Raw genomic sequence first — 16898 nt, 5'->3', positions numbered from 1 at the left:
GTCACACCACAGGGTGGGAAGGTGACAGTTCCTCTGTCTGTGGCTCCAGTGAGACCCAGACCCAAACACTGTTTGCAGAGCTGTGACAGTCAGGATGGGAAGGATTTGCCTGGCGTTGTGCTCCGCTTTTGCCAGCTCCGAGTGTGCAAAACAGGAGTCAGAGCTTGAACCACCCAGTGGATTCATAAAAAAGCCAGTACAGATGCACACATTGCTTTAAGGTGGGTATGCATGCACGTATCAGGTTCATCTTTAGGTTTTGGATCTTCACCGAGCACAAAGACAGGCAGCTGGGGACTGACCCTGCACCAGCGATGCAGGTCCCCAGGCTGCTCTGCTTCCCTGCACCTCTGTCAAGATACGGGCATGGACTGAGACTCTCACACCTGCCTCCTGTCCTCCAAAAGCTGGGGCTGCGGCTCCCCTCGTGCCACGCAGGGCCTATACCATATCCGTGCTGGGACTACCGGGGAACCAGTGACCCGCACAGCCTGCTGCTACAAGTTGCTGGTCGGAGCATGCCGAAACGTGCCCCGAGCTGCACAACTCACTGTCCGACCCTGAACAGAGCATGCCTGGGGAGACGCAGCCCACCATGGATGTGGACATGACTCTCCTTTACCCTTTAAGAGTTTTCTTTCTGTTTTAGCACAGAAAGAAACTAAGGAACCTAAACGCACAAAAAAAACATCATCAACCCAACTAAAATGCCTGAGAAGGGCAGCTTGGGAAGAGGTTAAGGTTCCCAAAGCAACGCTACCTTCACCACAAAGCTGAAGCCTTTCTGTGTTCACAGACAGTCCGTGCAGACCCATGGAAACGCAGCAGGCACAGCTCTCCGGCAAGCCAGATCATCTTTAACTGTCCTTACAGCTGGTACCAGCACTCAAGACCTCCAAATATCAGGTTTTAGGTATAACACAGTGGACTAACAAAGAGGACCTGGGTCTAGGTGTTAAGACCCCATGAGCTTCTATTTCCTGACAGGCTTCAGCCCCGTTCGGTGCTCGGGTAGCGGCTTCCCCCGGCTTTCCGTGCCAGTCTCGCTGCGTATGCTGCTTTGGGACGGGGGTTTGCTCCTTCTCCCCACCCACACGTGGCCCAGCACGAGAAGCCGAGCATCACTGCATGCCCCAGGGTACCACCACCTCCCGGGAGCAACGCTGCCCTGAGACTTCTCTTCAACTGTTTATATTCTCTGACCTCTCCACTTACACGCTTTACCAGTGTATAAACATGGCGTTCTCACCTTGAATACATTAGCTTGTATACAGAAGCATTTAATAACTCTACAGAATTTAAAACCAAATCACTGCTAAGTCAGGCACCAGCAAGGAGCTGGGGGCAAACCAGACGCAGTAGCAACGAAACTCTGCAGAGATAACAAAGTAGAAGAGAATATAATCATTGCAAAAAATACATATAAAAACCACCCGGCACTACAGGGAACATGTTCCCAACTGAAATAATAATAATAAGAACCCTTTTCCTCTAGCTTTAATTGGTCATTTAATGAAAAAGGACTGCGGATTAGTGTGGCATTTTATTGAATCTCGGTCCTGGCACAGGCACACGGGAGGAGGTAAGTATGAGATGCACATGTGGAAACAGCTGGAAACTTGGCACGGGAGCCCGGCATTATTATTTCACATGGTTGGGAGCCCTGCATGGTTTCACATCAGCGTCGGTGTGCGAGGGTGGATGACACAGGGGTAGGGGAGGCTTACATTTCCCGCGCTATGTCGTAAGGGGCATTTTTTGCGTCACAGCCTACCCACTTCGTGGATGTAAAGCGGTAACTCCACCGTCCTGGATGTTTTCACCCAATATTCACATTGCTGTTTACACTGCTGTTTCCACTTCTGTAGCTGAGCGCCTTTAACTGTTGCTGTTTAGGGAACTTGAGCTATCAGCTGGAGAAATAATCCATCTCCCACAGAAGAGACGGCATAACTAATGCGATCCTTTGCTTTTTTAGTAATATTCCAGCTCACCGCCGTTTGCTACCATCCCGCTACCCAAGTGACTTAACCAAGGAAGGTCAAAGGCTATGTCAGGTCGCATCACTTCTCATTATCTCCAATAACCACATCCCCTTCTTTCTATTAGTTTCCCAAAGAGGCAAGCTGTTTCTCCACAGGTCTGGCTCAACGTATAGTATTTCAGCAGAGGCAGTTTCTCAAGCCTTACTAAAAGCCATCCCTTAAACCGTCCTATTAGAAAATGCTTGGGAAAGCAGCAGGTCCCTGGAGGAGGCCGGTGCAGCGCAGAGCGTGGCAGGTCCAGGCCGAGGAATAAAAGGCGGAGTGAGACTTTGCGAACTGGCTCTTAGATCTTGCCTACATGGGGAAATCGCACACCTGGCATAGCTCCTGTATCACCTCTGTACTTGGAAAGAAAAGTCACTTTGTTCCAGAATAGAGTCTAGACAGGGAGATACAATATGCCACTGTAGACAATAATCATTCCCTGCATAGACAAGGTCTTACTCTCTATTTATACAGTCCGCAGCACGATAGGCTATCGGTCTTGTTTGGGTTTCTGGGCACTTCCATCACAATATTACTACTGGAGGTGAGTCTGCCTGTGATCCAGCCTGCAGTTTGTCTAAATGCAGCTTAGGGGTTTGAAATTATTCATATTCACAGGGAGACAGGTAGTCACAGTTAAAAGAAGAAAATAAAATTCTTACATGCTGAACATGGACCAAAATGTATGAATGCTGCAATGGAAAATGGAAGTGAATCGAGGCCTGTATTTTTAGAAGGGGAAAGAAAGGAAATGTAAAAGGCTGTGCTTAGTACACTGCGCATGAGGTTTAGGTTTTATTACATTACACATACCTCCTCCTCCATTCTGTTGCCTTTCAGCTTTTTCCTGTAAGCACCTTCTGGCTGGAAGACCGAGATAACAGAGGCTTGAATAAAATATTTTACAAAAATACTAATCTGCCTTCTCTATAAATAGGGTTAGTTTTTCTCAGCTCTTCCAGTTTGTGTGCGATAACGTGAAGTCTCCGTCACGACTCCCTGTTACCACCCAGGGGAGATCCTCAGAGCATCAATCCCATTGCTGAAGTTTCTCTCTTCTCTTAGGAAGGCAGCTGAAGTTTATTTATAAACTTACATATCCTATCTGGAAAACACACATTGCTTCTCAGTGCATCGCAAATGCTGTGCTGCGGCGGGTTTGGTGACAGTTTGCAGAGCCCTGTAGGACGCAGCAACATGGGCCATTGGTCTGAGCAGTTTCTGTGCCAGTCCTGACATTCAGAGACTTTTGGAGTAGCTTCAAGGTACAATGCAACAAGACACTGGGCTTTAAAAAACAATATGAAGATGGCATTAGCTTTGTTATTTTCTGAGTAGTTATTATTTGGTAAGCACCAAGAGCGTGCCTTCATGTTGGCCAAGTGCAGTCCCCAAATAGAATAAATAACCTTCATGCCATAGTAAAGAGGGGAAAAGCCTTCCCTTTGATTTTTCTTTATTCAGAGCACTGAAGGCTTTCCACTGCTGCCGACTGGTGAAGAACAAATCTTTGGTACGATAAACAACTGGCTTTTGTAAAGTCCAAGACATCCTGCTACCGGGAAAAGTGACCAACTTGAAGCCCCAAAACTATGAGCAGTATTTTGTTTTCTGGTTGCTGTTTATTAATGATGCTGAATCCACCCACAGCCTGCCAAAAATTGTAACGCTTTTTGTATCAGTGGCACAGCATAGCTCAGTTCTGGGTTGTGATGGCTGGGCTCCCTCTACAAATGCGCACCATAAACGAGAAGTCAAATAATTACAGGTGCATTGCCATCGGTAGCTGGAGGACAGACAAAGCTTTAACAATTTGTCTCCAGCTTCTATAAAACAGGATGTCTTTGCATTAACACAATGAAGTGTCAAAGGGTGAAAGTTTTTCCTAATGCTTAACCTAAATTTTCCTGAGATGAAATCATATTCTGCCATTTCATCCATTATTTCTTCCCTTCTCCACAGCGACACGGAAAACAGATTGCTGCTTTCCCCTTTGCAGCAGGCTTTCACCTGTTCCAAACCTGTTTTGACACTGGGATGTCCATGCAGATTTGTTAGCTCTGCTGCTGTGGGAGGTTTCCACATCTCTGCTCTTTCTGTGGGTCCCTCTTCTGCACCCTTGCCAGGCAGCTACATCCTTCCCGAATAGGGTGCTCGGCTGAGTGTAGTGGGAGGGTGACACCATGCACGCCGAACGCCTCCCTCGCCTCTCATGGTATCATGTTTGCCTTTTCACAATGCCTTTTCATAAGTGTGCTCATCTTGTGATGCACACTCAGCCCAAGAGGCTTCCCCGGAGCGCGATGCTCTGCTCCATCCTGTCCTGGGGCAGGTGACGGGTCCTGCCTGCGTGCAGCACCGCGCACGCCTCTCCTGTCTGCTCAGACCAAAACCAGCAAGATGGCTGGGCTTTTAGACTTTGTCCTCTGTTGTGGTCAGAGCTTGGTGGCACCTGCAAATGCAATGAGCACATTGTGCCATTCTCTTCAGTTAGCAGTAGCTTCTCTTAAAAATGTGCATATGCATTAAGTTGGCTCAGACCTTGGTTTAAATTGCTTCGATGGAGGTAGGTCATTGGGAGGGACCAACTTCAGCAACAAGCACCTGAAAATCAGTTCCTCAGTGACAGATACATTACTTTTGGTGAGACTACCCCAGCCCACTTTGCATGCAGGTGGCCAGGATTTCAGCTGGGCGATGGAGTGAAGGGGGTCCCATCCGAGGTGGTTCCTGAGAAACAACTGAAAAGGGTTGCACAGATTTGCACATGCTGCTACCGGTTCGTGTGAGTTTTTCCCCTTCTGCAGACGGGAAGAAGCAACACAGACATGTTTCTGGACGGGTTATGTCCCTGCCAGAACTAAATGAAGGGCTTCAATTCAGAGCTACAGCACCCTCGGGATGTCGAGACATACAAAACAAAGAGGGGATTTAGAAAACAAGTGAAAAGGCATATTATATTTAGATAATAAAATTAACATCACGAAAATTGTTTCCTGGAAAATAATGCCATGTTACATTACATATAATTATGGCACTACTGGAACGGTAATTAAGAGGCAGTCAACTAATAAATTGCAATTCAGAGGTGGAGCAGCACTGTGGCTCCTCCTGTTCCTGCGCCAGGGCCGTGCCGGCAGCTCCCCCGCCACGCCGGCCCGCGCCAGCCAAAGGCCTGGCTCTCCCATGCTCCGGCTCTTCAAAGCGAATCCTGCAGCTATAGCCAAGGTGGAAAGTTTCGCAGGAAACCCTGAGTGGAGGAAGGCGTCATATGTCAAGCAGTGATGAGGTGCAAAGAGGAACCTGTCACGAGCAGCACAAAGGGATGGTAAATATCTTCCCCCCAAGTCCCCGGCTTTTCTGCAGCCTGTCAGAGCTGGATATGTCAGCTCCTTACCTGGCCACCACCAATGAACTGCAAAACCAGCCCTGCGGCCGCCTGCTCGTGAAGCGATGGGGCAGACAGTGAGCAGTGGCGTAGAAAAAATTCAGAACTTTTAAAAACAAATTAAATCTAATCCAGAGGCTGAAGTAACTTGGTTTTGTGGACTCCGTAAACTACTGTATGGGGTTTGCAAAACTTGCCTGGCTTCACAAATTTCTTCTGGGGTTTTGACTTCTGGTTTCTCACCTTTTCTGCAGCTCTGTGTGACTTAAGTCTAAACAACACCCGAATGACGGTAACTTCTCCTGGCTGTGGCAGCGCGGGGACGACGGCAGGACAGCCAGCTTTCCCAGGGGTGACAGTTGGCACCAAATATACAGCTCACAGTTTTCAAACAAACATTTGGCCACTCCAAATGGGATTTAATTCCATGCTTAAGCAGGTATTAAATGCCTGAACATCCAGTTTTGAAAATGCTTGCTGCTGTGCCTAGGCTACCTGCCTTCCTATTGTTTTCAACAAGAGTCATCCCTACTTTTCAGGTTTTTTTTTCTCCTTTCTGCACCTTTTGTTAATACCTCTTCTAAGCAGGATCTGAAATTGCTTCATGGAGACCTGCATGCACCCGGGGGGGCACGGGAAAGTCCCCAGCAGCAGGAGGGAAGGAAGGAGCACTGCAGTGGGCACAGGATGCACACGCTGGGACAACCGGGAAGGGCCAACAGACCCATTTCCAGCCGGTGCCATCATAGCAGGGAGGTGACGGACATGCTCCAGGGCTGATGCATGCCTCTGGCACGCACCCACCCAAGTGGGAGGCGAGCACCCTCCTGCTGGTGCATGAGACCCACAACGCTAATTGCTGCTAATCAGCTGGGGTGGACAGACACCTGGGCAGGCACACACTCCAGTAGCCCCCTGCGCCCAGGCTAACAGAAACACCTGGGGGACCCTTTCAGTGAATTAAACACTAATAATAAAGATGCGAAGAGGCCCTGCTATTTCCTCTTCCTCCTCCTCCTCCCCAGGCTATCCTGTACATCCCGGTCACTCAGCGCCCAGCCCAGCTCTGTGGGGAGATGGTGCTGGGGTGTGATGGTGTCTCCCAGCACCGGCACAGCCCGCACTCGCCTGTGATGCATCAGTATTTATGTTCTCCTGTCCTCCTTTGGTTTTAAACCTGAGATCACTGTATTTTAAAGCCTTCGGGACATTCTTGCCCTGGAAACAAACAGCCTTTCTCTCATCTCAGAAACAACCCTTGCTTGGGTGAGCTGGATTTCTCCTTCACTGCTGGAGCCCTCCCAAAATACAGACAGATTTAAACCAACAGCTCCCATTCAACCTTCTGCACCTTTATGTAATGCTGGGCACCGTTGCTGGCTTGAGTTTGAACCTTCATCTTGCTGAGGGATAAGCATACCTAATGCAGATTAAATGAAATTCCAGCACACAAAAACTAGTGGGGTAAATATAAAACCATAGCCAAAGAGCGATGGTTATGTCATCGTTGAGGAATCCAAAAGGCGCCTAAATGAAAATACCACAAAGAAAGCAAACAGAGAAGTTTGGGGCAGGGGGAGAGGAGCGAGGGAAGAGGATACACCGGGAGAGGATACAGGAACAAAGAGAAAAGCCTGTAATAATCTGAGATGGGTTTGCCTCCTGCCACTGCTGTAAGCCCCAGTTTTGTAAAACCCAGTCCAAGTTCTCATGCTCACACGAATAAGATTTTGCACAATGGGCTAAAATATACACAAGAATTAATTGTACAAGTTTCCCTCCCTCTTCTCTTTTTTAATTTATGTCTGTCACCTGTTTGCTGATACCACGTGGGGAAAATATTTTGAGGGACCCTACATCCATACGTAGGCAGGTGGGCAGTGGAAGCAACTGCCGGTGTCCCCAGGGTTGTCCCCAACAGGGATGTGGGTTCGAGCCGGCTGGCGGAGCGGGCAGCTGGGGATTCTGCCAGACCTGGCGAGTCCCAGACACCCTGCGAGGCAGCTTCTGCCCCGCCATGCCACCGCTTCATGACACAGGTGCAGTCCAGGGGCTTTCTCAATGTCTTTAACTCTTGTTATTGCTGAGAAACAATTAAAAAGCTTCACATAAAATTTCCAAGAGTTTCATTACACTAGTAGCAGACATCCTTTAGGAACAGAACCTTTTTTTTTTTTTAACATAACTGACTTAGCTGGGGCTTCAAATATTCCCCCAGCCGCCCAACACACAGTAAATTCATATAAATTGCTTTTCCTGGTCAAGCGACACCCAAGTCTCAGAACACCCAAAGGCACATACCTGGAAGGCAGCGAACCACATAAGCCAGTCCAGGCGGTAGTGGTAGGGGGTGATAAAGCATGGCCTCCTCTTCAAGTCCCCAGGCTTGCATTTGAAGTCATACTCCTCCCAGACAGCAGCAGGGTCATTGGGATCCAGGCTGGATGTCCCCTGAAGGACAACTTCTGTTCTCTCCTTGGTAATGCTGTGGGACACAACATAAAATTGTTTTTTGTCTCGAGGCATGTAAAATGCTAGTTCATGAGAGTCAACATGGCAACATGAGTCAATGACCTCATGGTACAGTTGGATCTTGATGGGTCAAGCTACAGAGAACCTGTCTATCCAGCAGACTTTTCTCTCTCCAGCAGCAAAGTAGATGGAAAACTTCAACTTCCATGCCCTCCCACACTTCCCCCTATCACACTGCAGTCGTGCCAGTCCAAGGCGGGACTATGGCCCAAAAAGATGATTCCAACTGAAATTGATGGGTCTGTCTTTCTAGATTAGAGCCTAACACTTGTCCAAGACATTGAGAGAATATAAAGAGTGTCTCCCAAGTCCCACATGAGCATCTTCAGCCTGCACCAACTTCTCTCTTTGTCCCATGTTTCTGAAGAAAATCTTTATTTCTGTTATTCTGATGACTCCCATGATAGACGAGCTCTCTGACTACAAGCTCCTGATGATATGAGAAAACAGAGATGAAAGATTGTCACAAAACATAGCTCCATCTCCAGGTTTTTAGCACGTGCCACGTGTAAAAATACAGGCTTGTAACTGGCACGTGTGGCTGCCCTAACGGCACGGCCACCAGTGATATCTGCAGGGAAAGCTTCACAGGCAATTGCGCACAGAAATCCTGCCTCTGCATTTTGAAGGTCTGGCCCTGACACCTCCAGCTGCCAGATCAGCAGAGCAGCTTCCAGCTGGGACCACTCCAGCGTCCCCTTTGCAAGCCTGGTTCTCCCTGCAGTGCCACTGGCCACAGGGTGCTGAGCTCCGGCTCAAACCCTGGCCATGGCAAAGGGCAGGACATGCTCACAATGAGCCCAGGTTAACTGCTTGAGCCTTGGGGAGGTCGTTGGCCCCATATGGAGCACCCCCCAGGAGCTGACTCTTGGGGCACCATTAACAGCTGTCTCTACGCGCCCAAACATTTCACCATCCCAGCTGGAAGACAGGTCTCATGGAGCTATTACTCAGCAAGAGGAGGAGGAGGAGGTAACGTGTGAGCCAATGCAAACTGAGCCAAGAAAAGCAGAAAATGAAAACAAAAAAGCCCCCCATACCCAGATAATGTACAGAAACTTGGTTAAAAAGCACCCCAGGCTTATGGCAGGTCATGTGTATTCCCTTTGCTGCTTGGCTGGACTCTCTGCACAGCAAGGTGGTAGAGCAGTGGGGATGGCAAACTCTCCAGGCCATGGAAAGCCCATGTGAGAACACCATCATCAAGTTCTCAATGACCTGTCAGTGACGCTGGCCTACACTGGAGAGCTGTTTTCCGTAACGAACACATAACTGCGTAATTCTGCCTATCAAAGTTGTCCAGCTCCCAACACCCTTTTAATTTTTTACTACTTTGGTTCCTCCTCCTCCAATCCAAGAAACCGAAAGTTTGGAAACACGCAGCCTCCACCTTCTCCCCTGATGCCTTCCAATGATAGATGCTTACAACCCAAGGAATGCTGTACGTCTCCGCTTATAATTGTTACCTACATTTAATAGATTTCTGGATTCTCCAGCCAAGTTCCATATTATACGCTGGGCTGAGTTATGAGCCGTGGCCAGCTGCCCAATGGTTAGAAACACACTGTAAATCAGGGACACCAAATTACTAATAAAAGTATGTTCCTACTGTGTGATTCAAAATATGTCAAGTTTCACATAATCGTATATTCATTATAAGCTGCAATCCTCTTTTTATTGGTTTACATAGGCTGGAATTACAAACATATTACAGCAGCATTTCATCACATGCTCTTTAGGTTCTGTTAACTGTTGAAACAGAAACCATAGACTGAAGAAGAAAAAGAACAACAACCCAAAGAAAACAATCTCCCGTAGCTTCACCACTCCAGCCTTCAAAGAAGTTCAGGGGTTATTTCTCCCTCTCTCAAAAAAAGAAGAAACTTCAGCATTTTCCACAACTAGCGTTGACATTTTTAATCATGTTTTTTCCTAACTTTTTTCTTTCCACAGAAATTTCTGCTATTTGAAAAACTGGGGAAAACATCATATTAATTTGATGTGCTCCAGGTGTCCTCTGCATCTCCAGTGCTCACAGTGAGACCTGTTCCTCCCCTTCACCATCCGCTCAGCCAGCCCTCTCAACAGCCAACCTGCTTCGCCTTTTATAAAACCTATTTAATTACTGTTCGCTTCTCCTGTGGGACTTTGTCCAGAGCCCACTAACCCAAGAGCTGCCCATCCCACCCCTTAGCTCAGACCTCCAGGGAACACCCCATGGCCACCATGGTGAGATGGTGGCAAAGCCAGAGGTCCACGCAGAGAAGACTGGCCCTGTTGTTGCCCCTGGGGCAAGCTGTTCTGATGAAGCTCTGTTTTTCAGCATTTTCTCAGTTGGAAGAAGCTGGGAGGGACAGCACACAAGAACGGTTAGAGTGAGCCCAACCGTGGCTCACCTAAGCCTGGTGACCTGTCCCCAGAAAACCCAGACTCAGATGCTTAAAAAATAGCCTGGTTAGAAACGCAGCTGGAGATGCTTCCCTTGTCCAGTCCCACCTTGCAGCCGAAAGTGGGATTTCCTGAACTGAAGGCAGCAGCCAGACTGCTGCTGGGTCTGTCCTCTCAATCTGTCTTGTTCTTTTTTGAGGCCATTTATATTTTCGTCTCCACAGTTTCCTGTAGCAATGAATTCCCCAAGTCACTCATTGGAAAAAGCACTTCCTTTTGTTGGCCTAAAATCTGCTACCCAATAGCTTATGTGAATATTTACATGAGGAAGAGCAAATGTGCGCAGGGCAAGAGAAGTTCACCATAAATATATCAGGCTGGTGATGGTGAAGACTATCCACTGGATGAACTCTTTTATGAATATTTTCATCCTGCTATTACGTTTGCTACACCAATATAATGAGCTAACTAAAAGTGGCTGAAAGAAAATAAATTATAATTCAGTGGGTAAGAAACCTGCTTCTTTTCTCCTTCTTTCTCATAAACAGATATTCCAAGTCTCCTGGCTACTGGAAGGATTTCTAGGATTTCTGTTTAGGTTTAAGACACACAGACTGGCTATCAGACTATACTGGACAGAGGAGCAGAGCTATACAATGTGCCATTAAAATACATGTACCTCCCGAAAGCTCCGTAGGTGTTCACTATTCTGAGAGGGTTGAACGAGGTGTTCATGACTTGTCTGGAGTTGAGCAGGTTTAGGACAACTGGGATGCTGAGATAAGCAATCAGGAGGCCAAAGGAGATGTTCACCACTTTGCGGACATAGCAGCCTGTTTGGGACACAAAAACAGACCAGAAGAAGGTGATTTCACTGCCGGTGGTGGGCTCTGCTCCCCCCGCTCCCCTGCCCGACCCCCCTGTGGCGGCCAGGACCCTGCCCGTGTGCTCACAGCTGCTCTCAGGCTGGGACTGACAAACACTCCGCCGTAATCAACTCGACCTTGCCAAGGGCCATACGCTATCGCTCCAGAGATCTGCCTTTCTCTAAATAGTCTGAGAAAGGGCTAAAAAGAAAAATGTCTAAAATGTAAGATTAATCATTGCTTTAATACAGGGGAAAAAACACAGCTGGCACTTGCACCTTGCTCAAAATTGCCCTCCTGGTTTGTACACCATGCGTGGAGTGCCTCCAGCTCTTCGTGGCTCTGTTCCTGCCCGTGGCTGCCTCCTCCCTGTTGCCCCAAGCTCTCGCCACCCAGACTTATTTCTTCCATTTTCCTCCCTCTTGCTCACTAGTTCCATTCAAACCTCATTCTCCTTTTGCAAAATCTCTATTGCTTATCATTTATGTATGAGACGTGTGCTGCTTCACCAGCGCTTTGGCATTCAGTTTGCAGGAGCAGCACAGGGCTGTGCTGGATTTCAGTCTAAGGAGACACCTACTGCAATCAAACAAATAAGCAGATGTGACCTCTAAGGGGTTCCTACCCTTATGGCCATTTTAAATTTATTTAACATTAACAGCCAAAGGATTAGATTCAAAGCAATTGCATGTAACTTTCCCCTTATCTCTGCAGGAGAGGGATGTTTATTTGAAACTCTCTCAGAAGCTATTAATAATTGTTTAGTCTGAGAACATTTCTGGAGAATCATTTGATTTGGGAAGGAGCTTGCTGAGATGCCTCACCTCGCCCCCTGCACTGCTGCAAGCAGTATGAGTCTGTGGGCATTTTTTTGTCGTTTAGATAAGCTAAACTTCCTAGCCTGTAATTAAAGATCAAGTACAGACACAGAGCCCTCCACCACACAGGCAGCAGCAGCTCCTCAGGTCACAGTTTATGGCCATGCAGGGACTGCTCGTCCTTCAGCAGGTGGTGATTGTCATCATGCCCTTGGAGTCACAGCTACTCAGTCATAGAGAAAAAAGGTTTAATACAGGGAAAAAAAAAACAAAACCATGGCAAGGATGGAGCAAGACTTGGGGAAGGAGCATGGGACACGAGCCAATGGGATCTGGATCGAGCAAGCAGGAGCTGGGCACTAGCAATGGGAATTTGAGGTCTCAGTAGGAATTACACACACATACTTCAGGGATGTGGCCAGAGCTTTGTAAAATCAGGTCACGAGTGGGGCATGGCTGGGTACCCTCCTGTCTTCTGCTCTGGTGACCCAGGGGTGAGGGCTCCTCTAAGCCTCTTGCCACACAGCCCATCAGCGCCAGCTCAACAGCCTCTGCTTTGTTAGCAGAAAAAATATGCAGAAATCCAAATTCACCCAGAATATTAGAGATACTCTACCCTTTACTTACAAATTACTGCTTTTTAAGATCCCAGAACAGGGACACATCTACACTCCAGAGCTGTAGTACGTATGGATGGTTCTCCTTGCTTGGGCACCCTGGCTCAGTGAGGTTTTCTGGAGAACATCACAGAAAAGGAGCAAGTTCCTCAAAAAAAGGATCTACCTCTCCCTTGGGGTGATTCGCTGAGTGACATAGAAAAGAGGTGCCCTTTGGCTTCTCCTCCAGAAAGGAAGGTGCACATTGAGTGTCATTTGGGACTGGATGCAAAAATACATTGGTAGGAAAGCTCTAGGCTCTCACAGCCTCTAAAGCAAAGCTACCAGAGGGGAAAAGCTGTTAAAGATTTCTTCCAGCAAAATATGTAAGATAGAAGACACAGAAAGTTTAATGAAACTGCATTAGCCTTGCTGGAACTAACGCTTCTGGTTAATAAGCTGTGTTTCTTGGTAGATGAAAAAGGACTGGAGACAGATGCTGTATCTTGTTGACATTTTTCACTCTTCTGACAGATGTTTAGTATATTTAAAAATGAGCATCTGTGATTGTTGTTGATATTACAGGCAATTCGTTGCTTATATGCGGTTTATAAAAATGCTACAAACACAACTTACATCTGTTACGCAGCCCCATGAAAAATATCCCAGTGTTGCTTGTGCAGGCGATCTTCTGGAACAGGGCTGCTTGAAAACTCCCTTCAGAAGGAAACATCAGCCACATTGATCCCTTTTGTTCAGTTACAAATCCCTTTGTATTTGCTTTTCCATATTCATGGTATGAACATGAGTTCACCTCCTCCCTGCTTTGGGGAACTCGCTCCCTGCCATGACAGTGCCCATGCTGCCAGTGGTGGCCATGAGCATCTGCGCCCCTTGCCTTCTCCAAGCAGGACGTTGAACAGGGAACGGCCCCTTTACCAGCAGCCAGGTCGCTTTTCCAGCTAGAGAGTTGTTGGACCCACAATGGATCAACAATCAATTTGGTTCTTTCTGGAAGACCAAGCTCATGTCCAGTTACTTAACCAGAGCAGCAGTGTGCTAGCACAGCTCTAGCCCCCATGGGCATGAAGGGCAGGAGGGCAGACGGGTCACAGGGCCACTGTGCCATGGGGGAGAGAGGACAGCAAACACGAGGGCTGCTTCTGCACCCAACTTCTAACAGTAATTTCTTGCCCCAAAACGCACTGGGTGTTTCATCCTTGACTTTAAATAGTCAAAATGAAAAAGGTAAAAAAAAAAATCACAATATAAACTGTGCAATTTCACATTGCTTATTTAGGGTTGGTGTCTGATACTGATTGGGGTGAGAGCACGGAGGACTGACTCTCAGGCACAGCGGTGTCAGAGCTGCAGCCGCCTGAGCTCACTGTGGATGCCGGCGCTGCCTGGAGGATGTGCCCTCTAGCAGCAATGCCCCCATGGCAATGCCCCCGCGGGCGCTTGTGAACCAGCCACTGGCTTCACGATCACCCTCCACAGTGCAAGGTCCAGGCACCCTTCAACCCACAGAGGAGACCATGCAGGGGCAGAGTCATCTCCCTGCCCACCCATGGTTGCTCCAGAAGGAGATGACAGCTTTTGAGAGCACCAAACACACCTCTGTGCAACTTTTTCCCCTCTCTGGGAATAACTCACCGTATCGCAGGGGAAGCTGCTCCCCAGCTGCCTCTTTGAGCTGCATCTGCATCACCCGCTCTTTCACCCCTCCTCGCTTGGAGCTGAAGAGGAACCCCAGGCTGATGTCGTCGAAGCAGGCGATGCTGGGCACGATGGTTAGCCAGTTGAGGAAACTCAGGTTTCCACTTATGATCAGAAGCACCTAAAGGGGAAAGAAGGCAGCAGAGGGTGTTGCATCTGCTTAAATGACAACAAAAAAGTATGATGAAGGGAACACCAGGTGGCATTTTAGCACCCTAGCACATACTTCGCTGATTTTCCATGATTGCAACAGTGATGGCAAACCTCTCCCTCCCTACCCAGGCTAGAGCCCAAATGTACCCCACTGGCTTGCAATGCGAGCTCTGCCCTTGCTTTCAGCAGGAGGAAGATCAGCCAGAGTATAGTGTGACTTGATTTCCATAGCGCTCCCGGTGACGGCGCAGTGGTTTGGCCCCAGGGGAATCGTCTGCATCCTGCTTATGCCGATGTATCTGTGACAGCCACATTCCTGAAACCCTTCAGGAAGAAATATTGGACCTTGTAATTAAAGAGCAGCATTAAATATAGAAATGTGCGTCTTTTTTAAGAGGCATTTTTTTTTAATTTTAGCTTTTATTGGCCGTTTAGGAGAATGTCTTGCATGTGTAAGGCAGAGAAAGTGGAAAAATCTGCAAGCCTTCAGAGGAGTCTCCGTAAACATTTGTACACATTAGGAAGAGCTTTTTGTAGGCACGTGTTATTTTTTGTTTTGCTCTTATGGTGACTTGAAAAATATGAGGAACTTTCTTGCAGTTCTCCAGCAAGTCCTAATGAGCATTAGGTGGTTGTGGCTGGGTACTGCCCCTTTAGCCTTGGTCATGAATCACATCTTCACAGCACATGGCTTCGTTTTGCAGCTGTAAGATGTCACTTCCTCGCCATGTTCATACGTCAGCCATGGGGAAGGTACAGGTACACCCCTGCTCAAGGTACATGCCAAGCCTGCACCAGAGCTTTTCATTAGAGCTTCATATAAATCCAAACACACAGAGCAATTTCTGCGTCCTCACAAGCATTGGTTTTAATTTCTATTTTTCCAGCCTAAATTTATTGAAGCCCAGCCTATACTTAGTGTTTTTTTCTAAGCCAGTATTTTACCTGTTCATAGACCCCCCTGTTTTATCTCTACCGTTACATCCCTTCTCCTCCTTTATACTTTCAGGCAAGCCAAACCACTCTGGTCTCCTCTCCCAGAGGACTTCCTTGCCTGCTTATCCCAGCAGCCATGCCCTCAACCCGAACTAGGTTCAATCAATCTTTCAGGGTGCTGACAAGGACTGTATGGAGGATATCAGATGGGTCTCACCAGGAACTTGTACAGCGATGCTACCATTTCTCATGCTAAACCAGACCTACCCCTCCCACTGTGTTTTAATGCCGCATTTATCTTCGCCACCAGGGTGTCACGTTAGTGCTTGCCAGCCCGTGCACACAAGTCCCCCTACACATAAGCAATTTACAAATACATAGTTCCCAGCATCACACAGATGTCTCTACTCCTCACGCATGGTGCATCATCCTGCATGTCACATCCTGCATGCCATCTGCTCATTAACCTTTGGAAAGCAGGAGGCTGGGCTGCACTGACACCACCAAGGATACTGAGAACTGATGGACTCAAAAATTCATTGCTTTGCTTTCATATACAATGTGGTTTTTAACCAAAAGCAGCCGAAGCATTTAATTGCTCCATGTTTCATCCGAGACGGGACTGCTGCCAGCTCAACCTTGCTGACACCAAGACTTGCACCAGATGCAGAACGGACTTTGTGAACTTGCTCCAGTGCCAGCAAAACGATGTGTCAAACAAAGCCAACCCCAGGGCAGTGGCCGTGAAGACACACCTGGGTTTCTCTGGGGCTGCCCAGCCATCACAGTGGTCCCAAAGGAATGTGTTAGGAGTGATTTAGCGTGTTAGCATAAAACAATATATGGGAATCCATGCCCACAAAGACAAGAAGAGAAAAGCAGCTGATGCCTGTTCGGGACTATTTGAGTTTTGGGGCTGATTTGGATTCTTGTCCCATTAGTCACATTACTTACGGTTTAGCCCTAATTAACTAGCTGTTCTTCAGACATGTTAAAACAAAAGAGAGGAAAAAAGGCAAGGAAGTAGTCTCACCATCTTATCTATAAAAAATGAAGGTTATAAAGCTGACTTAATGTATTACATGTTGAAAAACAATGCCCTGATGTAACAGAGTCATTTATTTTTCAGCCTTCAGACCAGCTAATGAGAACTTCCCCCACCTTCCAGCTGGGTTGAAAGCTGTAGCCTTGATTGGCACCACTATTATTTTATTTAAAGAACACTCCTCCATTCACACAGCTGAACTTTATCCTCCCGTGAACTGTTTACTCACAATTTTTAGCATATGTGGCCAAGGAAGACTTTCAAGGCAGTGCAAGACCAACATCCGAACCCACAACACCCTGAGCATCCCACCGCAGGCGGAGGAGCTGGAGTGTGGACCACACTCCTGCCAAATTCACCTCAGCTCCCTCACTGGCCCGCCACTGATCTCCTCCTTTCAGTGAACAAGCAACGAAGCTTTCAAAAA

General features: G+C 47.6%; 1 protein-coding gene across 2 annotated transcripts in view; it reads right to left on the bottom strand.

Moving 5' to 3' along the window:
- Positions 1-16898, bottom strand: part of LMF1 (lipase maturation factor 1) — a 205741-nt gene that overhangs the window by 14677 nt on the left and 174166 nt on the right. For both annotated transcript variants that reach the window (XM_087733851.1, XM_087733849.1), the window contains 3 exons: positions 14275-14458; positions 11018-11171; positions 7720-7903 (listed from right to left, as the gene is read on the bottom strand). In XM_087733851.1, the coding sequence (XP_087589977.1) occupies positions 7720-7903; positions 11018-11171; positions 14275-14458 (522 nt within the window). The remainder of the gene's footprint in view (positions 1-7719; positions 7904-11017; positions 11172-14274; positions 14459-16898) is intronic.

This window comes from Nipponia nippon, unplaced genomic scaffold, assembly GCF_047370975.1.
Source record: "Nipponia nippon isolate SJK-2023a ecotype South Korea unplaced genomic scaffold, ASM4737097v1 scaffold_5, whole genome shotgun sequence".
Taxonomy (NCBI): Eukaryota; Metazoa; Chordata; class Aves; order Pelecaniformes; family Threskiornithidae; genus Nipponia; species Nipponia nippon.
The sequence above is the reverse complement of the archived record's forward strand: the minus strand, read 5'-3'. Positions and strand labels throughout refer to the sequence as shown.